The sequence below is a fragment of the Manis javanica genome, chromosome 11 (genome assembly GCF_040802235.1).
Source record: "Manis javanica isolate MJ-LG chromosome 11, MJ_LKY, whole genome shotgun sequence".
NCBI lineage: Eukaryota > Metazoa > Chordata > Mammalia > Pholidota > Manidae > Manis > Manis javanica.
The window spans coordinates 16,770,624-16,797,323 of record NC_133166.1 but is presented as its reverse complement, the minus strand read 5'-3'; the positions used below and the strand labels follow the sequence as shown (position 1 = coordinate 16,797,323).

General features: G+C 46.0%; 1 protein-coding gene across 10 annotated transcripts in view; it reads right to left on the bottom strand.

Moving 5' to 3' along the window:
- TENM4 (teneurin transmembrane protein 4) overlaps positions 1-26,700 on the bottom strand; it is a 711,224-nt gene that overhangs the window by 197,811 nt on the left and 486,713 nt on the right. For 7 of the 10 annotated variants that reach the window (XM_073215955.1, XM_073215950.1, XM_073215952.1 and 4 more), the window contains 2 exons: positions 17,943-18,041; positions 16,509-16,744 (listed from right to left, as the gene is read on the bottom strand). In XM_073215955.1, the coding sequence (XP_073072056.1) occupies positions 16,509-16,744; positions 17,943-18,041 (335 nt within the window). The remainder of the gene's footprint in view (positions 1-16,508; positions 16,745-17,942; positions 18,042-26,700) is intronic. The other 3 variants (XM_073215956.1, XM_073215960.1, XM_073215957.1) reach the window with 1 other exon arrangement.

Sequence of the window (26,700 nt, the reverse complement as noted above, 5' to 3'; positions counted from 1 at the left end):
ACTTGCATCCAAGCAGCCACACTACCCACAAGGCTGCCTAGAGCATTTCTATACAAAGGTGTCTCCACTTGGCAAAGGACCAGCCTCTCATGGGTGAGGCATCATCCTCTCCTCCCTTCACCTGTACCAACCATCAAGTGGGGCAGAAGGGAAACATGGGTCTGATTACTGCTTGGGAGCTATAGAAGGGGAAATGCCTGTTGCTAGGTCCCATTTCCATAACTGCTAGCAAATGGTACTGTTACAGGGCTCTGTAGAGTGACCCTCCCATCTTCTGATTGCCTTTGGCATACCAATCACGTAACTGATTTTTTTCCTGAGATCAAAGTCAATTAGGAGGAGGTCCCCACTGTTCCGCTAAACGTAGCTTTAATTTGTGTATATATTAGGGTAGGCATTTTCCCTCTGGAACATTCACTTTAGTAAGAGGGTGGACAGCTTACCGTGGAGCCTGACACCGGGATTTGTAACTTGGGATAGTTATTTCTTTATAACGAGGAGCATTTTGAAAGAGTAATTTAAAACCTCATGGGACAGTGTGTGCTGTCCCTCCTGCACTCCCCATAGCTTTCCAGTCTCCTGTGCTATGGCTGGATGCTTTCTGGGTCTTTGGTATCATGCCACATTTTCTTGCATCCCTTGCCTCCTCTGACGCAGAGCAGGGCACTCAGTAACTGCGAGTTCCTTTTTTCTTCCTCTGATACGCACGGCCCCTGGTTTGGCTCGGCCCTTCCATCAGGAAGGAGTGCTGGGCACAGTGAAATGACAATGGTAACAATGGCCACGGCTGTTCAGTGCATGCTGTATACCGTGTCCAGCACTGTGTTAAGGGCTTCAGAAACACACTATCATTTAATCCTCACAAAGCCCTATGAGCTAGGTACTATTATTACCCTCATTTGCAAGATGAGGAAACTAAGGCTTACAAGGGTTCACCAACTTGCCTAATACTAAACATTAAATAAGAGGTAGAGAGGAGCTTCAGATTTGAGTCAAATCCAGACTGCCCTGAACCTCCCCTCAACCACTATACATGTTGCCTTGCTGATTAGATGTAAAACTGTGCAAGTGATAAAAATAGGGAAAAAATGCAAATCTTGTTATTATATGGACCGACTACTCAAATATTTTCCTGAGGATTGAAACTTGAGATAGTATCTCTTCATAATGGAAGCAGTTTTCAAAGAGCATTTTAAATGCTTGTTGAGCATGATATCCAACATTCCCCACTACTCCTCCATGCTCAGGAGTCCTGGTCTGTGTGGATTTCTCCTATCCCTTGAAGAGGCCTGTCCAGGCAGCTTCTAGGCGTTAGCTGATATAATGACTCTATGTAGAATGGCCACTGTCTTCTCTATTCTTAGAAACATCCTCCCATCCTCACCTCTTCTGTGAGGATTTCCATCATTACTCCCAGCCAAAAATGATCTCTATCCTCCTGTCCCCAGCCCTGGGCCCTTACCACTGCTTCTTGTTCCTTGCTGGCTCTATCGTCCACCTACGTACCTGGTGGAGTAGATCTGTAGAGAGAATCAGGCTACCATCTCCAGCCCATAACAACTATGCATCAGTAGAAAGTCACTTAACCACTCTGACCTTCTGTTTTTTCATCTGCAGAAATGGAAATAATATAAAATCATTTCCTAGATTCTTGAAAGGATTAAATTTAATGAAAGTTCTAAATTTAACCAAGAAGGTAAAACACCTGTACTCTGAAAATTACAAGACATTGATGAAGAAATTGAAGAAGATACAAATAAATGGAAAGCTATTCTATGCTAATGGCTAAGACGAATTAATATTGTTAAAATGTCCATATTACCCAAAGCAATCTAAAGATTAAGTGTAATTTATCAAAATGTCATTGTTTACTGAACTAGAGTAAAGAATCCTAAAATTTGTATGGAACCCCAAAAAACCCTGAACAGCCAAAGCAATCTTGAAAAAGAACAAAGCTGGGACACTATTCTCCCTGATTCCAAACTGTACTACAAAACTACAATAATAAAAACAGTATGGTACTGGCACAAGCTCAGATATATAAACCAATGGACCAGAACAGAGGGCCCAGAAATAAATCCATGCCTATATGCCTAATTAACACATGACAGAAAAGGCAAAAATATACAATTGAGAGAAGATAGTCTCTTCAATAAATGGTATTGGGAAAACTGGACAGCTACATGCAAAATGATGAAACTATACCACAGTCTTACACCATACAAAAAAATAAACTCAAAATGCATTAAAGACCCAAGTATAAGACCTGAAACTGTAAAACTGCTAGAAGGAAACATACACAGTAAACTCCTGAACATCAGCATTAGTAACTTTTCTTCTGTACCTGTCTCCCTGGCAACAAAAACAAAAGCAAAAATAAGCAAGTGGGACTACATCAAACTAAAAAGCTTGTGCATAGCAAAGGAAATCATCAACAAAATGAAAAGGCAGCCTTCTGTATGGGAGAATATATTTGCAAATGATATATCTGATTAGGGGCCAGTATCTAAAATATATAAAGAACTCATACCACTCAACACCAAAAAAACCAAATAACCTGATTGAAAAACGGGCATAGGACCTGAATAGACATTTTTCCAAAGAAGAAAACAGATGGCCAACAAACACATGAAAATATCTCCCATATCACTTATCATCAGGCAAATGCAAATCAAAACTACAATGAGATATCACTGCACACCAGTCAGAACGGCTGACATCAACAAATCAAGCCCTGGTGAAGATGTGGGGAAAAGGGAACCCTCATACACTGCTGGTGGGATTGCAAACTGGTGCAGCCACTATGTAAAGCAGTATGAAGGTTTTTCAAAAAACTAAAAAACAGAAATACCATACGACCCAGCAAGTCCACTTCTGGGAATTTACCTGGAAAAAACAAAATCACTAATCTGAAAAGATATATGCATCCCTATGTTTATTGTAGCATTATTTACAATAGCCAAAAAAAACCCAACCTAAATGTCCATTGATAGATGAATGGATAAAAATGCACTATATTTATAATGGAATATTACTCAACCATAAAAAAGAATGAAATCCTGCTTTTGTGACAACAGCAATGGATCTGTAGAGTATTATGCTAAGTGAAATAAGGCAGAGAAAGACAAATACTGTATGATATCACTTATACATGGAATCTAAAAAAACAAATGAATAAAAATGAGACAGACTCAAACATGGAGAACAGACTGGTGGTTGCCACAGGGGAGAGGGATGGGGGGTTGGGGAGGATGGGTGAGAATAGGTGAAGGTGGAAAAAAGGGAAAATGTTTCGTATCTTGATCTGGGTGATGGTTACATGAGTGTATACAAGTGTCAAAATTCATCAAGTTGTATACTAAGATTTATGCATTTTATCATATGTACCTCAATTTTTTCTAAATGCAAAAAAAATTAATGAAAGCACTTTGTGGATTATAAAGTATTTTGAAAATATGAAACACTATTATCACATTGCTTAAAAGTTAATGAATGAAAGAATACCCAAAGATTAATTCAAAGATAATTTAAAGGTTTATATGTGAAACTTCCAACCCAGCCAGCCCCATACCTCCACAATTAGGTGTATGTACGGTACTATTTAATGGACTTAATGCACCACAGAACAGTTACAAGACATAGGCAAGTTGTAGAAGAAGACTTTCCAGTTTTCAAAAAAATGCTAGTTTTCCTAAAATTCTTATTTAATCTTTGCTACCCTCCACTCCTTCCCCTCTCAGATGCCCTTTCTGCATGCAGAGTTGAGCAGAAACGTGTGTGCTCCTCATATACACTGAGACACACACAGAAGCTCAGGGACTAGGTCTTGCTATATAACTGTACGGGTGGCCTTAGTAGTAAAATTTAGGATAACGTGATGAAATTGAGGCCACAGCACAATTAATGACACTGGCATTCTTGCTCTTTCCCCCACTGGAGACTGTGAACAAAATCTAACTCCAGGCTCAAAGGCACGATAAATCTAGCTGCCTGCCATACCCCAGCAGGAGGGGTTTTCTCCAAAATGAAATATTATGCCATTCACAACTGACTCATTCCAAATGAGGCCTGGAGGACAGTAGAATCAGATAACATGAGGTGCTGGTGTTCCATATGAGATGTATATTGGGGTTCCCTGATGTCATTTGGGCCTTCTTTTCTCTCTAATCCTGAAGCACTTTGGAGGCCTAGCACAGCCCTGTTCAATGCCACAGGCACACAGCAATCCTGGCACAGGGCATGTAGATGTGAATCTTTCTTCCATAAGAAAAGAAGTTAGTTTCTCTCGATGGTAAGAAGCTCCCATATCTTGTCAGTTGTTGCGATCAGGTGAACGGTGCCAGCCCCACCCCAGCTATGGGAATTGTGGAGCACAGTGGGGGCAAATCCTGGTGCACTCTCTCACTTGTCATGTGGCTTTGGACAAACGACTTACCCTTCTTGGGCCTTAGTGTCTTACCTATAAAATGAAAATAAAAATAGAATGGACCTAGCACAAAGTGGGTACTTGACAAGTATTTGTTGGGTAAGTAAGACTGCTGAGGAGATTAAATGAGAACATACATGTAACACTCAGAACATGCCCGCACACGGTAAGTTCTCAACACCTGCGAGCTGCCATCTCTGTTGTATCAGGTTAGGTTTCATGGGAGGGGAGCTGGGGTTGGGGTAGCAGAAAGCCGCAGACCATCAGGATGGCAAAGCCCTCTTTGTATGTTCTGAGCCCCAGGTGTGGAGCGCAGTGGTTAAGGAAGGCTTTGGCTTTGAGAGGCTGTACGGTCAATGTAAGGAATACAGGGCTTGAAATCTGAAAACCTGGTTTCTAAGGCCCAGCTCTATATTACTTATCAGCTATTCCAGCTGAACAAGTTATTTTACTGCAGCAGGCCTCAGTTTCCACATGTGGGACAAGGCAATACAATGAATAATTCTATGCAATGCACAGACTGCTAGAGGGGAGCAGTGGGTTTGACAGGCCTCATACACACAGGCAAGGATTTCATGCATCTGCCTATAGTGCAGCCTCTCTTCTAAGGGGGAGGCAGCCAGTCCTTCTGTAGTCCTTGTGGTTTCTGTAGTTCTACGTGTAAGAGGCGTCAGGAAAAGAGACTGAGGTCAAATGCACAAATGGACACTTTAATGCAGTCTTCCGACATAGGTGCCAAAAATAGCCAGTATTTCTATTTAGCATCCCCTGCCTTTGTTTAGGCTGTTCCACCTTTCAGAGGCTATTCCTTGCTTCTCTTTCAATATCTTACTTGATTTACAAGGCTCCCTGCCTTGGGGAAATTTTGTCTGATCTTCCTGCTTGGAACAAATTGCTCTTTCCTTTGGGCTCCCACAACTACAAGGGTCTGGCTCCAGTAAAATGCTTTGATCGTCTGTCTAGTGTTGCCATCAGCTCCTTACATGTCTGGCTGTCCACAAAACCATGGATGACTCAGAGCAGTGATTCCAGCTTATCCAGCTTTGCCCCTCACAGCCTGGAACACAACCTGGCAGACAGGCTCAGTGAGTGTGCCCCACCATTTCAGAGTGCGCCCCACCATTTCAGACCTGAGCTCAGGGAAGCTCCCTCTGCTTAATCCCAGATACCTGAAATCCCTGCATCCGGGCATAGTCCTTGGCTGTCAGCCTGAGAGGGGTTAAACTCTGGGTGATGCAGCTGCCCGAAAGGGTGAACACTGCATTTACTGCACCCGCTATGGGCACCCACAGACTGGACCCTCTGCAGATGTCCTTTCACTAAATGCTCCAAACACCTCTTAGATATGAATTGCCATTTTACCAGTGAGGACACCAAGACTCAGAGAGATGAAAAATACTTGTGTGAGGAATGCAGTCTTCCTCCGCCCCAAGCCTATGCTTCTGCTGGTGGACTGCATTGCTGTCTTTAAAGGATGAAGCCATTTAGTTCTTTTACTGATACGAAGAAGAAAAAGTACTGTGCCTTTTACAGCTGTCTCTCCGCCTCCCAGCCCTCCCCTCTCCCTCCTCTCCCTCTCTTTCCCTGCCATGAAGAGCAGCTGGGCTCTGCTTCCTCTCCTGTCCCAGGCCTGCAGCCTGCGCAGCACAGGCCTGACTGTACCCACCTCCCTCACACAAGCTACATATTTACACAGCAGAACAGCCATCAGGGAGACTGTTCTCACTTCCTCTCTGCACCTATGTGCAATTAAATTGGTATTTCACACTAATTAGTCTAGAATAAAAACAAGGACTTGTGGACAAATCCTTTCCAAGGTTGCTAAATATCTGGAAAATCAATTCTATTTCCACACTCCTGGGGTGAAGTTATGGAAGGAGCACCCTGGATGCACGGTTGGGGCTACTTCCTGTCCCTCCAGGGTGACTGGACCTTGAAACCTCCCATGGGCAAGGGGCTCTGAGCCACGGGAGAGTGCAGTGTCTCTGCAAACACCGCTGCTGTTGTAAAAAAGAAATATACTAGTAAACTTGGGTCTTTTATTTTTATCCCAACATCATTTCCAAACTCAGGATGGCTTGGTTCTTAAATTTAACACATCTTGATTGCTGGGGGAGGGGAAATCAGGTTTTCTTTACTAGTGGCTCTTGCTAGAAGAACTAGGTGCCTGATCGTTACAGCATCTCCACAACAGCACTTTCCTACATTCACAGGGGGTGAAGCTGATGCTCTGAGAGGTGAGGTTCTGGCTTAGAGTCACACAGTCCTAAAGAACAGATGAGGGCCAACGCCAGGCGTGTACCCCATGCTGATGACATTTCAGCAGCCACCGCCAGGGTTCCCTCCCCTTAGTTTCTAGGAACCATTTTTCTCTCTCACATCATCTCACTGCCTCTAGGTTTCCGAGCTCCACTACCTGTAAGAATGTGAGCCTCTACACTTGTGTGTTTCTATCCTCCACTACATGCCTTGCAACACTGGTTAGGTTCAGTCCTGATGTCTTCCCCTCCTTTCTCGCCTTCAGCAAACTTTTGCCGAACACACGCTCCATCACGCCCAAGCCTGGTTCAAGAAGCTGTGGCTACTGCAGTGAGCAAAACAGAAGTTGCTTCTGCTGTCCTGGGGCTTACACTCTAACAGTGGAGTCAGAGAAGAGCCGATTCATGACACAATCGTTCAGCTGCAGTGGTGGCACGTACTGTAAGAGCACATAACCTGTTTGGTGTGAGGGGACCAGAGGAGCTTCACTGAGGAAGTGACATGTGAGTTAGCTTTTGAAAAGGAACTGACTGGGAGAGAGGGGGCGGGGCTCCTCCCGGAAATGAAGACCCTTTAGCCTTCCTGAGTCTCAGGTCCACTTGTCACCTCCTCTGCCCCCAACCCATTAAACCCACTGGCCTGAGATCAAACACAAAGCCCCACACTGGCAGGACTGTGGGGAAACTGATGCCAGCTGAAGGGCTGGAATTGAGCCTGACCCCTCTGAGGAGTACCAGCAGTGAGGAACAAGAGCTTTAAACTGTCTACACTTTGTGACCCAGAAATCTTGCTCTGCAGAACACACCTTCCCCAAGCCAACTGAAGGAAGAAAACAGGTTGGAGGCACAGTGATGTTCACAGAAGTGCTACTTACAGACGGGAAACAGCAGGAATATAGTGATAATAATAATGGCACAAACACAACAGAGCCATTAAACTTGGCAAGGATGAGAACTGTGTCAATGCTTGAAAATGTACACATAAAAAAATGTCCATGCACACGACAGAATGCAAACCTGTACACTGGACTGACAATACAGAGGCTTTTGGCTGCGAACCTTCAAGGAGGTCAGTTATACACACACAGGAAACCCCAGAATGTTTCTGCTGTTTGCCCCAATACCTTGAGTTCTGAATTATATATTAAAAATTTCCAAACAACATTTCAGTGTCTTAGAATTTGAAGGTTACCATAGGTAACAGCTGAGTTTGAACCCAGTAGGCAAATCACTTCTTTAGTACATCTCTTGAAAAACAGTACCTAAAACTATCGAGAGGGGGGATGGATGAGTGCATGCGAGAGGCTGAGGCTGAGGAGAGAGCATCAACTATAAAGGGAAACAGAGAACTTTCCAGAGTGACGGAATGTTCTGTGTTTGCAGATTTGCCCCCCAGTCCTTGTTTTTATTCTAGAATAATTACTGTGAAATACCAATTTAATTGCACTTAGGCGCAGAGAGAAAGTGAGAACAGGCTCCCTGATGACTGTTCTGCTGTTGTAAATACCTGGCTGTTGGAGGGCAGGTGGGTACAGTCAGGCCTGTGCTGCACGCTGCAGGCCTGGGACAGGAGAGGAAGCAGAGACCAGCTGCTCTTCATTGCAGGGAAAGAGAGGGAGAGGAGGGAGAAGGGCGGCCTGAGAGGTAGAGAGATGGCTATAAAAAGCATAGTATTTTTTCTTCTTCGTATCAGTAAAAGAACTAACTGGCTTCATCCTTTAAAGACAGCAATACAGTCTACTGGTGAAAGCATAGGCTCCGGGCGGGGGAAGACCTGCATTCCAGCCCTGGCTCACACGAGTTTTTTTTCATGCATACTGGCAGTAGCGGTGGTTTATCTTTATCTGTTTGCCAAAATCCACACAATGATGTACCTAGAAAGTGCTCATTTTCTATATGGAAATTATATCTTAATAAATCTGATTTTAAACACAGGCAATCAGGGCCTGGTGGCCGAGTGTGTGTAAAGGTAAGGGAGCCACGCCTGAGCATGGCTGGGTCTCACGCCTAGACTTGGGTCCCTAGGAGAACAGTCAGGGCCCTGAACACTGCTGGGCAAAGGAAGTAGAAGGAGTGAGGGTACCGATGCTGCCTCCCACCCTGCTCTGCGCCTGGCAGGCTGAACCATGTGGTCTGGATCAGTGGGTTTCTTTGGGCTCTGTCTTCTGGTTGGGATCCCCCAGTGGAAGGAGACTGGAGGGTGGGGAGAGAATGAGGTCCTGCCAGTTGGAAATTTTTCTTTTTCATACTGAGCTGAAAAGTTTTCAATGACCTGATCATTTCAGCTAGTCCTTTGTTTATTGATATTTTAGAGATGAGGCAAGTCATCTTAAGGGATCCCATCCTTAGTAATGGCAGAAGGACGATACAAACAAGAGCCATGGGGTGGAGGGTCTGGGCACGGCAGCCTCATGCCTCTCATTCCCAACAAGAAGCCCACTCCACACAGGCTGCTGTCTTGTTAGGAAAGCCTCCTTCTGTGGAGCCCCCTCGGCCTTTCCACCGTTTGCACCCTGAGGGCAGAGCTAGGCTGCCCTCCTCCGCACGGTGGCGTTTCAGACAACTGCTAAGAGCTGGGCTGTCTCCTTAAGGCTTCTTTTTGGGGGGCTGGACAATATTTGTCTGGGGTCTGTTATAAAGAGAATAAACTGTAATATCTTGCTATTAGCAATTCCCACCAGAGCAGCATGAAGGAATCAGTCTCGGAGAGAAAAGCTTTAATACAGGATTCTGTATCTGTCACTTTTTCTTCCTCCTAAAAGATCAAGTTCAATCATCTCTGTATCCCATTCTTTGGGCTATAAAGCTAAATCTGTGGCTTTTATCCAAAGGCCTGATGTGAAGTTGCAGGGAAAGAAGAGAAAAATGAGTCTTGTTGACCACTAACTACACCAGGTCCAAAGCGCAACAGGCCTGGGCTTAGGAAGCGAGTGGCACTGAGGACCTGCTGCTGCACAAGCTGAACCTGATGGGCACATGTGAGGGGAAGGAGGGCGTACAACCACCCTGGCCTCTATTTCTAATCCTTTCTCTACCAGAGCCCCAGGACTGATGATGAACTTTTCCACGATCACGCTTCTGCCCATACTATTCTTCTGCCTAGAATGCCCAACAAATTACCATCGTGGCAAGGTCTTACATTCCACCAACTCTTACTGAGCAGTAGTGCTAGTGACAGTGTAGGTGGCAGCGAGTAAGACATCAGTGGATGGAGAGTGAGCAACAGCATACCTAGGAGAAGGAGAGTCTAACATCCCTTCTAACTGGACTGTTGCCACGCTGAAGTCAGGTCTGCATGGTGAAATTTCAGAGACCTTGAGGGAGCCTGCACAAGTCTATGCATGTCACAAGTAATGTCCAAGGCCACCTCCACCAGCAATGTCCAGGTAACTTCAAGAACTGGCTGACCCAGACTCTTCCTGACCAATAACAATATTCCAATAAGCAACACTCTCTAATAGCTGTTTTTTGTAAAACAGCAATCAGTTTAGCAATAATCTCACTTATATTAAGCTATTACCACTTAAAGCAAGAATTCTTATTTTTTCTTAAATCCAAAATCAGTTTCTGGTAGAGGTGAAAAATGAGACCTAACGTGAAAACAAGAATCCCTCGTCACTCTTGAGCATGTTCCCCCACAGTCCCCCTGAGGCCGCTGTAGCCCCCACATTTCTGATTCTGCCCTTGCTCCTGGTTTAATTTCCCACAGGCGATGATCTATAGTCTGGGAAGGACTGTACAGGCTCGTATAGTCCCGAGCACATCCTGGCTTGAGATGACTGAGGCCCAAGTCAGGGTAAATGACAGTCCCCCAAGGCCACCAGCAAGGGTCTCCTCCTTTGTCACATGCCCTGTTTTTCAATATCATCATATTTAACTTGCACAACTGCCTCATGAAGAAGTACTATTATTCTTCCCACTTTACAGATGAGGAAATCAAGGCTCCAAAGGGTTACACAGCTGGAGGATGGCAGAGCTGAGATTCCCTCTGTATCCCATCTTCTCTTTTGATCAGAACACCATGCTGCATTCGAGAAATCACAGTGAATGACACCCTTTCTCTGCAGTTGGACCTGACCTGTGATGGAAGGAACAGCATTCCAGAGTAATCCCAGGTCTCCATTTAAGTGTAAAGCTATTCCTGTTTCCTGTACTATTCCTTTTTTGTCTCCTAGTCCAAAGGCCTATCTGGCAAGACAGGTGCTTGAAGGTGCTCCAGATGTTAATCCACAGCTCTCCTGCAGCATTCAATGTCTGCTTTTTACATACATTCAGAATGCGAGGGAAGCTGTCAGTTTTATCTGGATAGAGGCAACTGTCAGTGGAGCAAAAATCAACTTTTGTCCTAGTTAAAGAAATGATGTGAGAGCTTTTTTGGTAATGTTTCTTCTTGTGGCTGCTTCTCTGGAACAGTGAGACATCCTGCAAATGCTTTCTGACAGAAGCCCCGGTTGTTCTGTCAGCTGCCCTCGTGACTAACCAGCCTGGTAAGCCTAGAGGCACTGCAGTGAGGCAGGCTGGTCCACGTTCTGGTTCAAGACTCACTAACAGTCTTACATGTGATGCTAATAGCACTAACAACACTATTAATAATAATAGTAATGAAATCTTACTGAGTGCTGACTCGGTGCCAGGCACTGGGCTAGATACCTTATGCCTATCATCTCAGTGGAATTTTTCAACAATCCTGTGATGTAGCCATTGTTATTACCCTCATTTTACAGATGTGTAAACTGAGGTTGAGAGAAGTGAAAGAAATTTGCCTAAGGTCACAAAGCATGTAAGCAACAGGGCTGAGATTTGAAAGCAGGAAGCCTAATTCCAGAACCCATGCTCTCAGACATGGTGATATTCTTCATTTCCCCTCCTGTAAAATGAGGGTTATCTTTCCAGCCACACCCATAACAAGAACCAAAAGAAAAGTAGAAACTAAGGTTCAGGGAAGTTAGTTAAGGTGCCCACGTTTACAGTCAGCCAAGTGATAGAGGCAAGGCCTGAAGTGGGTCCTTTTCTACATCATCTGTTCAAGCCCAGAACCTACCGGGGAGTGACTGAAAGTATGGCCTTGGAAATCCTATGTCATTCACTGGTTTGTGACTGTGGCAAGTTATTAGCATCTCTGAGCTTTAGTTTCCTCTTCTAGAAAATATAGAAAATAGTACCTATTTCACAGAATCGATGTGAGTGTTCAGAGAGATGATATACACAATGGCCCTGGATCACTACTAGGCACATAATGAAAATTCAGAACACTAAATACTAAGATGTGAATACTGTAGCACAAAGCGGAAGATCGGGAACTCAAAAGAGGAAAACAACTGTAAAGGACCAGTTCTAGAGCCTGAGAGTGTGGGTTTGGGTGGATCACAGTCCCGCCATTCACCATGCGACACTGGCCGAGTTATTCCAGTGCACTGAGTCTCCACGTCCTCACCTGTGGGGATAATCACTCACTGGGCTGTCGGGAGAAAGCTGTGAGGAAGCACAAGCAAAGGGCCTAGAACAGAGAGGGGCATGTGGACAGCACACAACCAAAGCTAACTGCTCTTAGTATTATTGATAAAAGGTGAATCTGCTATTTTTACTTCTCTGTGCCACACTGCCTTTTGTGGTGGTAAAAATGATTTAAAAACAAAGGAAATGCTATAAAATAAAGCCTCATTATCAAGGCTGTACAAGCTTCATGGTTTGACTTCTAACTAATCTTTCCCTCATAGCATGTTGTTTCTGCCCCATTTTGTTACGAAAATTAACTTTCTTCAGAAAAGAAAAGGCAGAGTATTCAGATGGAGACGAAGAAGGACAGCAAGCCCTTCACAGGAGGAATGGGTGACTGAAGCAAGCCACTCATCACTGGCGGCAGCCTCTCCAAACGGGCGTCCTTCGGAGATGAAAATAGACATCTTCTCTAGGAAGAGATGGCCCAGCTCATGAGGGTCCTCCCAGGATTCCTACCCCGGGCCAGGGCAGCCAGTAATGCCCCCGGGGGAGGAGACAGCCCGAAGGTCGGGCCCCAGGCCGCGCAGCCCCACTGGTAAGTGCTGACTCCAATTTCTCCATCTTCATATGAAAGTAACTGCAAATGTCTCTCAGTGAAAGGTCACTGGTTGCTCAGCTTCCCAAGAAACTTTCCAACTAAGAAACTGAATGTCACATGGATCTGTCAGGGTTCCATCCAGACATGGCAGCCATGAGCAGATACCAGGGCAACAACAATTCTTTCCTGCCCTCTGTTCCCCCTCCACCCCTCCGCTCTTGCCGGTGAGGGGTGAAGTTCTTATCTGGAACTTGATAGGATGTAGAAAATAATTACAAATGAAAAGGTTATTCATAATTTTTAAATGAGTTAATTAGTAAACCCAGTCAGACTTACTCATTACAGTAATTAATAATAGATTATACTTGAAATTAAACACAATTTTTCATCAAAAATCTAATTAAGTATCTGTGTATTTGCCTGTTGATTAGATCAGTTGGTCTGCTGGAAAAGAGTCTTTGTTAAGAATATTTGTGCTCAGCTGAGACAATTAATTTGATTTTTAATAATTGATAGTTCCTTACACGTTAGTCATCATAGCCTATGATTATGTCCAAGCAGCAAGACACTCACCCCTTGCCAAGCACGGAGGTTGCCACCCCAGCCCTTGGGGAAATGTAGGGGCGGGCCTCGCACCAGCAGTGCAGTCACCTGCATTAGCTTACCCAGCCTCACGTCCTTCAGAGGGAAGGGGCTGTGCCTGTTTTCTAGATTAGGAAATAAAGGCTCAGAAAGAGAAGTAAGTTGCCCAAGGGCAAAGAGTGGCTAGGGAGCAGAGCTGGGAATGGAAGCCAGGGCTCTCAGCTCCTAGGTCTAAGCTCTGAGTTTCCAGGTAACAAAGGTAACACCTCAGGTGTACCTGTCTGACATGGTCTTGGGTATGAAATCTAGTCCACTCTTAACCTTTCTATATAGAAAAGGTTTTATCAGGCATTATTTATTCTTGGCAAGGACATATTATCAATGGACTAACCATTCCTAACCTGAGATACAAATTCTCCTAAAGTGACCTCAGATCTACTCTTTCATCTACATTGTCACTTAGTTAAAACTCTCAGCTTGTTCTGACTTGTTTATTGCAATAGGGCGTGTTTTTTCTTTCTCTACCGTTACTTCCTAAAACAAAAATCTGACTGTGTCCTGTCACTGCTTAAAAGCCTTCGATGGCTCCCTGTTGCCCATCCAATAATGTCCTTAACTTGGCCTTCAAGGTGATCTTCATAATCTGACCAAACTCTCTTGCATTAGCTCCAATACCCCTCAAGTGCTTCAAACACAGAAAATGACTTTGTCGTCACATTGTCCTCTTCCAAGTCTGAAACCTCCCTTGGAATGAAATATCCTCTTCGCATGTCTACTTCTGGTAAACTCTGACTTTAAGATTCAGCTAAAATGTGACCTTTCTGAGGAAGCCTCTTCCAGTTGTGGTTGGGGCTGGGTATTGCCACGGTCCTGAGCTGCCTCCGTCACTGCCATCTCTTCTTCTCATCTATGAACACCTCAGGGGCAGGGACTATCTTTAGCCCTGGCACTTAGTATTGCACCTGGCTCAAAGCAGGCACCCCATATGGTTTGCTGAATGAAAAACTGAATTCACAAAATCATAGATTCTAAGACTATTCATGTTGGAGGGTGAAAAACCCATCAGAGCTTGAATCCTACCCTTGCTTTGCAGTCATCAAGCTCTCCTGAACAGGGAGCTCACTACCTCCCACATTAGCCCCTCTTTAGATAGCTGAAGACTAATGATGTATTCTTACAAATGAAAGGGAGAAGATGATGGGATGGAAAACAGAAGAGCTTATTTAATCATATAAAGATTTATTCTTTCTTCCTTCACTGAGCTACATAGTATAAACCTTAAGACTTTAATGCAAAACAGTATGATGTCTATATGCAGCAAACCACTTGACTCTTGTCACTTGACTCAGTGACAGTGCTTATTCAAAGGTCTAGTCATTTAGAAGATATAATGTCAGTCAAAAGCAAGAGCTATGCTAGTGGTTGGTGCAGACACCGTACTGGTGGTACTGAGAAACTTTCTCACTGGAGGGTATTGCATGGAATCTCACAACCTTCACCTATAACCTGATCTACATCAATAATGTACTTCAGAGAGCCAGGCTAAGTACTGGCCCCTCCCAGTTTGGCTGTTCCTTTTACCTAGTGACCCACAGCAGGGATGGCAAATACCTGCTGTTATCAATCTTCTCTACTCCTGTGACTATGACAGACATCACTCATCAATCACAGTGCCTCTTCTGCATTGAGTCTGAATATAGCCAGGATCCTTCTCCAAATAGCTTTCTAAGCAGCAATGGCTAACCGATCAGACAGCAGAAGAAATGAAGTATGTATGCCAACCTGGCCATGGAGCCATGAGACTCCCTGAGTCGATCTTTACAAGGGGTAAAGAGAACTGGCATACCAAAGAAGGCTTATTATAGCTTGAGATTTTTAAGGAGACCTCTTTATTTGTAGGACTATCATCTTCCTGATTACCTGTTTTCATAAAATTCAAGTATCTTTAGAGGGAAGTGGCTTTACAATTTACATCATCCAAACCCTCATTGATGCTTGAATCCCTCTTCACATCCTGAACAAGTTGTGGTCCATGTGCTATTAATCATTCCCAGTGACAGCACTTACTGCCTCTCCAGAAAGGCGTTTCTTCGTCCACAATGACTCTGCTTGTTACAGAGTCATTTTTCATAATGGGTGGCATTCTGTCTTCTGCTGGCCTCTGCTAATTAGTTCTTTTCCTATTTCTTGGGCTTATACTGAGAAAGTCTCCTTTGCTTACAGAATTAGCTCATAATTCTTTAGCATGGGTTCAAGACCTTCTCAAGCTGGCCTGACCTACCTTAAATCTTAGACTTACAGAATTTGAAGGCTGGAAAGGACACAGGGTTAAGCCACCCCTGTTGGATGCCTTTCCTAACAGGCTGATTTACACAGAGGCAGCAGACTCTACACAACAACCACAGGCCTTTTCAGATTAACATCTTCCGTGGGAGCAACCAAAGACAGGGGTCTGAAACAGAAAACCAGACTGTGTTGGAAATACACCAAGAGAGAGCTCAGTGGGAGGCATTCAGGGGTAGCAAGACAGTGGCCAGGGGGGTTTCTCACGTCATGGAGGTTCCCTGGGCTCTGGCAGAAAGGCCGGTCAGTGCTGTTCAGGGTCTCTGTGTGTCCCTCTGCCAGCTCACTCCGACCTATCACTCTTCATTTGGGATTTCCCTGGCTTCCTGACCATGGTTCCTTCCAGACCGCGGCTCCCACAGCCCCCTCAGTCCGCTTTGCCAGCCCTCACCTTCAGACAAGTGCTCCTTGCTTGAGGTCAGCACAGTCCAGTCTTTGGCAGTTTCACTCTAACCTCAGGACACCCCATCTCCTTTACTCCTCACTGCGGTTATGTGGTGCCGACAGGAGAGGCCAGCCTGCTGCCCAGCCTCTCCAACTGGTGATTTCATTTGTGGTGACTGAAATCTATGACATGTCTCAGATCATCACCTCAAATGCCAGCCTATTGCTAGGCATCCAATACATGGAAGAGCAGATGCTAAGTTTCCTTCCTGGAATACGTGCAGGGAAGTGGAGAAGAGGGCCCTGAAGGGCTGGCCTTGGCTGTTTGGGGGATGCAGGCCAGTCCAGGGCTGCTTGGCCACCCCTGCATGCTTTGACTGCCATGCTGGCAAGGTACCTTCAGTACCCAAGGCGTCTTGCTCACTGCCCTCTGGGCCAAAGGGGAGCCAAGGGAAGCTCGGGTGAGGGCGGTACTTACCCACAAAGTATGCCAGCAGGATGACCAATGTGGCTGAGATGACAATGGCACTCAGGGCTGTGCACTTCCAGTTACAGTACTTGGAGGGCTTCTTGAGGTTGAAGGCTGGCCGGGTGAAGGTGCTGCGGGGCAGGGGCCGCGGTGGAGGTGAGTACACTGTGCTGGATGTCAGAGGATACCCTGGGGATGTGGTGCAGAAGAGCGGGGAGGTGCCTCCTGGCTTGAAGAGGAAGTGCCTGGGGAGGGAGAGAAGTCAGAGGGTGTCGGGGCTGCCAGCTCACCCAGAGCCCAGGTCAGCCTGCAGGGCAGAGGCAGCAGTGGGAACATGCAGAGGAGCCTGGAGAGAGAACCGCCACAGAGAAGGAAGGAAGACCACGAACCAGGCCACAGAACAGGGCACACGCAGACACGTTTCCACAGAACATGGATGGGCAGCCCGACCCACGGGTAAATCCAGCCAGGCCAGGGCAGGAGGCTGGGTGTTGAGCTCCTTTTCCTGGGAAGGGCTGGGGCTGGGATGCTGCTTCTTGGGGAATAAACTAGCTGCTCTCTAAAATCATTGCAGTAACTTGGAAAATGTCTAACATCCTGTTCTGTCCCTGGAGACAATGGAACCTAATTCTTCTTCTCATCTAGTACCTATTTTGCTGGTATATCTTGGTGAAGGAATGGAATACCATTCTTTTTAAAGGGGGTGTTGGCAGGGTGGGAACCAAGAAACCACCACCACATGCTGACATGGTCAAGAGTCCCCTAGCGGCTGTTACATAGCCAATGGCAGCAACTACCTTTAAAGCACTCTGCTCAGAAGCCAGACCACTGCCTTCCAAGCCCCTGCTAAAAGCTGGGTGGGTGGACAGACGGGCAGCTGCCTCTTACAGCCTAGCTACAGTCTTGAGGGCAGTGTGGCATGGGCAGAGCACATGGTTGTGACCAAAGTAGGTCTCAGGAAACCTCCACTTGGCTTTAACCATGGCTATGGGAGCACTTGTACGCAGCCTGGGAAATGAGGTGCACCAGCCGCACTGCATCCTCCCGAGGTCTTAGGGTGAAGGGTTAGTCTTAGGGTAACCTTGCATCTTGCTAGGGTGCAAGCTGCCTCAGGCCACAGAACACATACTCAAGGTCAGAATACATACAATGCAGGGTCTATGCTACATAAAAATTGCTACATGAGATGGATTTCAGAATGGCAGATGCAGCCAATGAGATGCCGGGAGCCGCATATTAACAAGACTGCTGTTAATATGCTGGGCCACAGGGAATTCCAAGGATAAACTCTTGCATATTGAACATGGACTTGGGGATGGGCATGCAACACGGTATCATAACCTTCCCCAGGATATCCCAGAGAAAGGTCGCAGGGTCTGCATGCAAACTCAGAAGGCTTGGGGAGGGCACACACAGAGAGGAGGATGTGGGGATGTCACCTACCCGTCACTGTAAGCCCCATCATGGCGGGAGGCGCTGAGAATGTCCATCTCAATGAGGTTGTCCTGCAATGTCCCTAGGAATGGCTGCTTGCCTAGGTTTCTACACACACATGGAGACATGAATGAAGCAATGAGTCATGCATCGATGAAGGGGGATAGTAGAGAAACACAGAAAGTGGCTGTTGGGTGCAGCTGTGCATGATACCAGCGGGACAGTTTCCAGGCGATGGGTCTGTGTGCAAGCCACCTGTGCAAGGGGTCTGGCTGGCACAGCGTCCAGAGGGAGCATTCTCTATGAAAACCTGAATGCCTGGCGGTTGTGTACATCAAATCACAGCTATCACTAACAAGGACGAATTATGTCTCACACACTGAGCGAGGCATGTTACATCTGCTTATCTCAAATCTTCAAAATTTGAAGGCAGTACTACCCCATTTCGCAGATGAGGCAACAGATGTAGAGAGGTAACAGGACTTGCCACGGTTACTAGCTAGCAGGGTTCAAGGCAGGAATTTGAGCTCAGATTTACAAAAATCTGTGTTTTCTCTTCTCCTTGATACTACCTACATCTGCTTAAATAATAGCTAAAGATACTTATTTCGCTAGTCCAAAGTAAAATGAAAGACAAGTATTTTGGGCCCTTTTCTTTCAAAGCAGTGGTTCTCAAACTTAAGGAAGCATCAGAATCATCTGGGGAACAGGATGTGGCTGAGCCCCGGAGATGTGGAGTCAGTAGGTGGTTGGGGTCCTGAGAACCCACCTCTCTTCCAGCCCCCTAGGTTGATGCTAATGATATTTGGAGTGTCACAGTCTGTTAGCAGTGCAGAGATCTGGGTGATGAGTGATTGGTGAGCATGGCGCCCCACGGAAGACAGAGGGGTGGCTCCTTTGTCCCCCACCAAGTGCACTCAGAGCAGGGCAGCATTTTGTGACTTTACCAATTTCTAACCCAGAATGAAGACAGACACACTCGCCCTTTTTGTTCTCAACCGCACCTGCTGAGTGGCATTATTCACACTCGAGTGCACTAGATGCTATTTTCTGATGTTTTCAAGGACTGCTCCCACCTCACTTGAAAATCCTGTAGTGAGTCGTTTTCAAAAAGCCAGTGGCTTCACCTCTTGTGTGCACCCGAGGAAAAGATGACCTGGAGAGAGCTAATTCTTGGCTCCAACCCTTCCAGGGACCTTCCTTCTGACTTTGATCAGGTCTTGAGAACTAGAAAACCCAAATTCAAGTCCCTCTTCCGCCTCTTCCTTCCTGTGTGACTTTGTGCAACAACTTTAAGCTCTTCTAATCTTCTACAGTTGGCTCTTGAATCACATGTGGTTTAGGGGTGCTGACCGGCCCCACAGTTGAAATTCTGTGTATAACTTTTGACTCCCCAAAAACTTAGCTACTAATAGGTACTGTTGACCAGAAGCCTTACCGATAACATAGCCTCATTAAGACACAGTTAACAGATATTTTATATATGTTATATGTATAACACACTCTATCCTTAAAGTAAGCTTGAGAAAAGAAGATATTAAGAAAAATCACAAGGAAAAGAAAATATATTAACAGTATTGTACCATACTTATTGAAAAGAATCTGCATATAAGTGGATTCACACAGTTCAAACCAGTGTTGTTCATGGGTCAACTGTACTTTCATCATCTGTAAAATAGGGATAACAATACTAGCTCATAGGTTTCTATAAGACCAGCTGAGTAATGCCGGAGACATTTTAAGGGCTGAACGAGTATTACAGAATTACTAATGTTAAGTATGATAACTGCTGTTTACCCTACAACAACCATGTATTATTCACTATTCTGGAGTCTGCAGCTATTACCTAGCAAGAATCTTCTTCACAACAACCCCAGGGAGGCAGTACTGTCACCTTTGTTTGGTACGCTGGCACAGCAAGGCTCAAAGGTGCAACTGTTCTAAGGCCCTATCACGCAGGAAGCAAACAGCAGAGCCAGAGTGGAACCTGGGTGTGTCTTACCCTGGAGCTCAGGCCTCCCTGCTTCCTGGCACCATGTCACTGCCCCCCACCTGTGGCTTGGCCCCTGGCCGCCTCACAGACCAAAATGAAGAGGGATTGTAAGTACTACCTCAAAGCGCCATTTCATTCACATTCCCAGGGCCAGTGAGACACCAGGCAAGATGGTTTTGCAGCGGGGGTACTGTCACGGCGGTCGTGACCTGCCCTCCGAGAGGCCTTGCAGTCTGGGCTGCAGGCCGTCCTGGTGGTGTTCACAGTCCCCGGGGCCTCCTACGTTGCCTGGAAGGAACCGGAAGGAACCGCAAGGGTGTGAAGTCCCAGAGAGCGGTCTCATTTCTGCCCCAGGCAAGTGGCTCCTGCCGGGAAGCCTGGTGTCGTAGTGGGAGGCACACAGGTCCTGGGGTCAGACAGGTCCCAGCTCCATCACTGACCTGCCCCCAGGCAGGTGAGTGTCTCTCTCTGAGAATTCATAAACTGGGATAGTCACTCACCTTTTAAAATCCAGAGTATAATTTGGATCATGTCGCTTCTCTGCTCTCAATCCTCCAATGGCTTCATAAGAATAAAACTATAGTCTTTAGCTGAGCCCACAAGATCTTGCAAGATCTGGCCCCTGCTACCTCTCCAGCCTCTTTCTCTGTGCTCCATACACACTAGCATCCTTGCTGTTTCTCCAACCAGCAAAGCATTTGCTATCATTTGCCTGAAATGCTTTCCCCCAAATTTCTGCATGGACCCTTCCCTCTTTTCCTTCCCTAACTATAATAGCTCCCCTCCGACTCTTCTTAATCACCCTCTGGCCGTACAACTAGACACACACACACATGAAATCTGCTTATTGTGTTTTGTCTTCATGTAAATTAAGTTCTATGAAGGTAGGAATCTTACCTGTCTTGTTTTCTGTACATGTACCCAGAACCTGGAGGAGTGCTGCACTCAATAAATATCTGCTGAATACTGTGAATGGTGGGCTATGCAAGGGAACACACCTGGGATACAGCAGGCATGCAGCTGGTGTTTAATTGAGGGTGGCAAAGGTAGTGCTTTGTTATTATTTCCTCCATTCCCTGCATTTCAGGGAGGAATTTCCAGGCTTTCTAGAGTCTGTGTGGCCCATCTTGAGCATCCCCGAACTGGTGAGCTCTTGCGCCTCCCTGGGGCCCGGGGCTGGCTGTGCCGCGTGCTCCCGAAAACACTGGGCGTGTGGCCCGCATCACTAGGCTAGGACTGTGCTCTCAGCGAGTCAACTCTATACTTAAAACCCACCAGAAGCAAATATATATTCAGAGAAAAAAAAAAGACAAAGGATAAAGATCAAAATGTTAATAGTGGGGATTTTCCAGTGTCTGGAATCAGGAGTGATTTTAATTTTTACTTTTGTAACTTACAGAGAAACAATTTTTTAGAGAGAGAAGACAATTATCCCCCTAAAGCACAGATCTATCAGGACAAGGGAAGAGGCAACACAACAGAACAAAGGGTTTCTGGAGTTTAAGATTTCCTGAAAGGGCTCCACACTCACCCTAACTTGGATATTAATCATTTAGATCACTCGGCAATCTGGGGGGACACTAGCACTTGGTGAAAATGCTGCCTATTCAGCACGCTGCTTACTGCCTTGAAATAACCTTATTCTGTACTTTTAAAACAGTTCTGGGCCCAATCATTTGGCCTCATCTGAGTGATGAGGAAGTTGAGGCTCAGAGCGACATGTCCAGCTCCCATATGCCCAGCACATCAGTGGCAGAGGTGCCTTCCAGTCCATGGGACGACAATACTACCTACCTATGCCGAAAAGAGTTAAGACGGCAGTCCTGAGTGTCCTCCTTTGAAAGTCCTGCTTATAAGGTTGGCCCTTGGCTGGTGTCTGTGAGCTTAGGTTTCAGGAGCGTTTCCACCATTCACTGGTAAGAGTGGCTGGCTGACTGTGCCTACAGACAATGTGGTCTGTGCTGAACTCCTGCTCTCCTTCTGGGAGCTGGCATCTGAGTACTTGCCAGGCAGGAGAAGCCTATGTAACAGCCCCCAGTGAAAACCCTGAGCACTGGGTCTCTAATGAACGTCCCTCTAATGAGCCCTGGGAAGGGCTCTATGAGTATACGTTAGGATTGTTACTTAATGTCCCCAAGCAGAGGAAGCCACACCTCCCCAGTGCTCAGAGTACTCCCTAAGTCAGAGCATTCTCCAGAGATGCCTGTCTTTCTTCATCATTTACAGGTCTGCCCCCCTCATCAGACCATGAGGTTCTCATATGGCAGTGGCTCTGTCTTATGCATGTCTGTGACTCCATCACCAAATGCCAGGGATGACTGTCCATCCCCACTTCCTGCAACGCTCAGGGGTTGGCCTGGCCCCACAGAAGGTACTATATGCCATTCTGGGAACCACAGGAGGGCTGGGGTAGATACCAGCAGGGCTGTTCCCCAAATTGAGCATGACCATGATAGGGGCCCCAGGCTCCCAAACAAGGCCTGAGATCAGATGTGCGAGAGCTGCGGTCTGGCAGCCTTCTGCTCTGCCTTCCCCTTCATCTGACAGGAGCCTGACAGGTCATTAATCAGGCAGTCCCTGGGAAATCAATTAAGTATCTGATGCTGCAGAGTGTGAAAGAAATGGATCAGGGTTAGGGGACCCTGAACACATGGATCTCACCAGACTGGTCCACAGATGCACGTGTGGGGCTTAGAGCAATGTCTTACCCCAGCTCTTTGGAGCATCGTAGGCCCAGTCTCCTCCCTGCAGACTCAGAGGCCCAGAGGAGAAAGGAGAGGGTTAACCAAGTCCTTGCCCTCCTTCTTCTTTCTGTTAGCTTTTCTTCTCTGCCAGAATGAAATCTAAATTCCTCCTGGTCATTCTACCAGTTGTTATGGTTTTGCTCAGCTATTTATTTTTGACTCTCAACACAGACTTAGTCTGACAATTAGGGGACGGCCTGGGACTATTTCTCTGGTATCAGGAGGCTCCCTACTCTGGTGGGATTTGGCAAAAGCTGTTTAGGACAACTACATCAAAGAGGCCCTGCTCTCTTGGGCTTCTAGGCCTTTGCTCAGGCTGCGCCTCCCTCAGGCCCTCCCTCCCCGGCTCGGCGTGGGAACACCTGCTTGCTCTTCAACTCTCAGTCACTGAAGTCCACCAGGAAGTCCTCCCTTTCCTCACTCAAGTCTCAGCTGAGAATATATGTTCACTCATTTAACCTGTTAATATTGATCAAGCATGCACCATTTTGCAAGCCCTGCGTCGTGTACTAAGGATCCTGAGGCAATTAAAACACAGTCTCTCTGCTTAACCTCTATCACAACACTCATCCCACTGAAAATCTGTTCTCTTAAGTGTCTTACCTGCTAGGCACGCAGTAGGCGTTCAGGGAATATTTACTGAACATAAGCACTACTGATGAAATTGAGCACTTACAGTGTTCTAAGACATTTTCAGACATTATCTTACGTAATTGCTACAATAGCCTTATGAGGCATTAAGGCGGATTACAAGTGGCCCAAAGTTCTAGTGCACTTCTCCTTGGGAGAAATGGGGTCTATTGTCCCTCCCCATGAGGCTGGGAGACCTAGGACTGCTTGAGCAACAGAATATGGTGGAAGGGACATTCTGCCAGTCCCAGGCCAAGCCTTTAAGTGAATCAACAGTGTTGCCTCAGTGCTGGGGGGTCCTGAGCCACGGAGTAGGAAGTACAGCTCCCTGCTGGGAAGACTGTGTGGAGAGGCCCTGAGACCGCACTAGAGGGAGGGGGCGCCCCACTGAGCCCGGCTTTCCAGCCATCCTCCCTAAGGTGTCAGGCATGGGAGCGAAGCCAGACTGGCCCCTTCAGACTAGCCCAGATGACCACTAAGTACCACCAATTGACCGCACCTGACACCATGTGGAGCAGAAGAATAGTTCAAGAGAGTTTTTCCTAAACTCCTGACTCAGACTGTGAAGCTGAATCAACTGGTGATTTTTTAAGCCACTAAGTTTTGGTGTAGTTTGTTCTGCAGCAATAGATGATCACAACAAGTTACTAATATTTGTTCCCTTTTAGAGGTGGAGAAATTTAAGCTCTAGGTCCACAGCTAGTAAGCACAGGTGGAGGTGGGGGAGAAGGATGTGAGCCAGGATGTGTCTGCCTCTAAAACTTGTGCTTTCACCGACTTGGTACAGTGAATGGCCATCGCTTAAGTCCTCAGAATAAGAGCCAAACTTACTTCTCCAAAGTAAAGAACAAGTACAACCTATTTCCTCTCATTTCCTCAGTGAGTAGGAGCTCAATAAATATTTTTTGAATGACTTTTTTCTTCACAGGTTGATGTGGGAAGCAGAAATACATGAGGAAAAAAAAAAGGGAAATAGTTTTTATAGTGTGTCTTTTAATGCCAGGCACTGTTGCTGTGTGCTTCTCACACGATACTTCACTTACTTCCTCCCAGCCTGAGCAGCATTTAATTCTTATCCCAATTCACAAATGGGGAAATGAAAGTTCAGGGAGGTTAGGGAACTTGACCAGCTAGTTAAGGAACTTGACTGGCTAGTAAATGTTAAAGTCAAGATAGGAATCCCAGTCCATCTGAGTCTAAAGCCCACAGCCTTCCCACCTCACCAAGCTGGCCAACTTTACTTGTGCTGCTGCCAGAATTGACACTGCACTGTACCTCTTAAACTGTACTTTGTTAGTCTGTGCCATCAACCAGGATTAAGATCTAGAATTCTGATGGTGTTATCCACCACCATATTAGGCACCTCTCCCAGTGTGAGGTCATATTTAGATGCACAGAACTCTGGGGTAACAGAGAAAGCCTACCTCAAATATTTCATCTGGGTCTCTTCAGTAAGTGGGACTCTGTTAGACCAAGACATGAGGAAGAGGGCACTCTGGCAGAGAATTGTGTAAGAGCAGGTGCAAGGGCATGAGGCATGGAAGGTGTGATGCCAGGGAGGTGGGAGGAAGAGATGGGAGCTCCCCTACCCACTACCCCAAGAAGGAGCCTTCAATGTTGAATTTTTTATTGAAATACACTTTATCTTAAAAAAAGAGGGATTTGGGAGAAAGCTGATGAAGATATGTACACTCATATATACATACACATAAAAAATATTAAATATATACAAGATGTATGGATATATATACATAAAATAGTGTATATGAGTATATGCCAGTATGTTAACAATGGTTACCATTTAGTGGTAGATATGAATGATTTTATATCCTTGCTATTTCTGTTCCCTGTTCTACAGAACATTTATTACTTCAGTAATAAGTATGAGGAGAAAGAAAACAAAGTTCCATGTGGTTTGAGGAATGGTGTGAGAGGACAGAGGGTCAGAAAGGCAGCTGAGGGGCTGTCTGCTGAGGCAAGAGAGGTAAGCTCGGAAAATACCTCCGCTTCTCAAACTAACCGTCAGGAAAATGTCCCTGCTACTCATCTGCCATCTTCCTTTCCTTTGAAAATCCTGGAAAACCACCTATTTTGATCTTAACTGAGGAGAATGAACATCCAAGCAGAGCAGTGACTACGGTGTTTCATGCAGAGAATCAGAACCATCGATTATTTGCTGGCTTCTTCCAGCCCTGTGCTTTCAATAAGCACACTGGGAATAATGGAGATCTGATTAAGCCACTCTGGGTGGGATGACAGACAATTATCTGACTCTGCCCTGATGAGACAAAAGAGACAAGTAGGGAAAAGTCACACATGATTTTAAAGGATGTCAACAGAAACAATATTAATTAAGAGCCTGGAAGTGGGGCAGGTTGGCCTCACTCTCTGAGAAATGTGCTTTGGGAGAAAAGACTGCAGGAGTAAAATGGCACAAAAGGGTGTTGATTTCTCTCACGGGATCCCACAAGCTCAATGTGCACATATCAGTGAGGTGCCAGGCAGACTCAGATGGGCACACTTCCCATGTATCGATTAACTTCACTTCCTTAAACGGGGTATATCTTTTGTATATCTTCACAGATAAAGAACAGGAGTATGAGAAAGTAAAATAAAATCTATGCTCCCTACTGCTTTGAGAAATAGGGTAGAAAATGAAGATTGTGCAGTAAATACTTCATCTTCAGTTTAGAGTAAGTAGGGTAAGGCTATGTCCCCCAAAGTCAACAGCATGTACTTACTCAGAAAGGCAAATCTGATTTTCACCTTCACATCTCTCTGCATTTTCTCGAGTTTGTATGGTTTTTATAATCATAAAGAAAAATCATTTTCATTTTAGAAAAATACTGTCTAATCAGAGGGAAGGAGGGCAGCCACAGAACCTGGCTGAAGTCCCTGAACTGAAGGGAGCATTCTACAAGATTGGAAAAGGGAGAGAGGTGGAGGGGTCCAGGCCAGGAGAGACCTGGCAAAGGTAGGGGGGAGGATAGGGAAATGACACTGCACACTGCCCACGGAGTCATGCAATCTGGGTTCAAATCTCAGCTGCACGTTGACTGCCTCTGTGACCTTAGCTAATCTGGACCCTCTCAGAGTCTCAGCTTCTGAAGCCCCCAACAGGATAACAAAACCCCTTCAGAAGGTTGTGAAGATTACATCATATTTCAAGTCTGAAAGCCTTGTAACTAAAAACGGATGTATCAGTGCTAGGGATTATTAGGCCTTCGGGCATAAAGGGGACAGGCAGAAGGAAGGAGTGGAACATTCCCAGAGCACCAGCCAACCCAGGCTGGTCCGTAGCCAGGCGCAGGTGACTCAGTCACTGGAAGGAAAGGCTGAGGTGCGGGACCAAGTCAAGCACTGAGCTGGGGCAGCTCTCTGCCACACAAAGGCCCTCCTG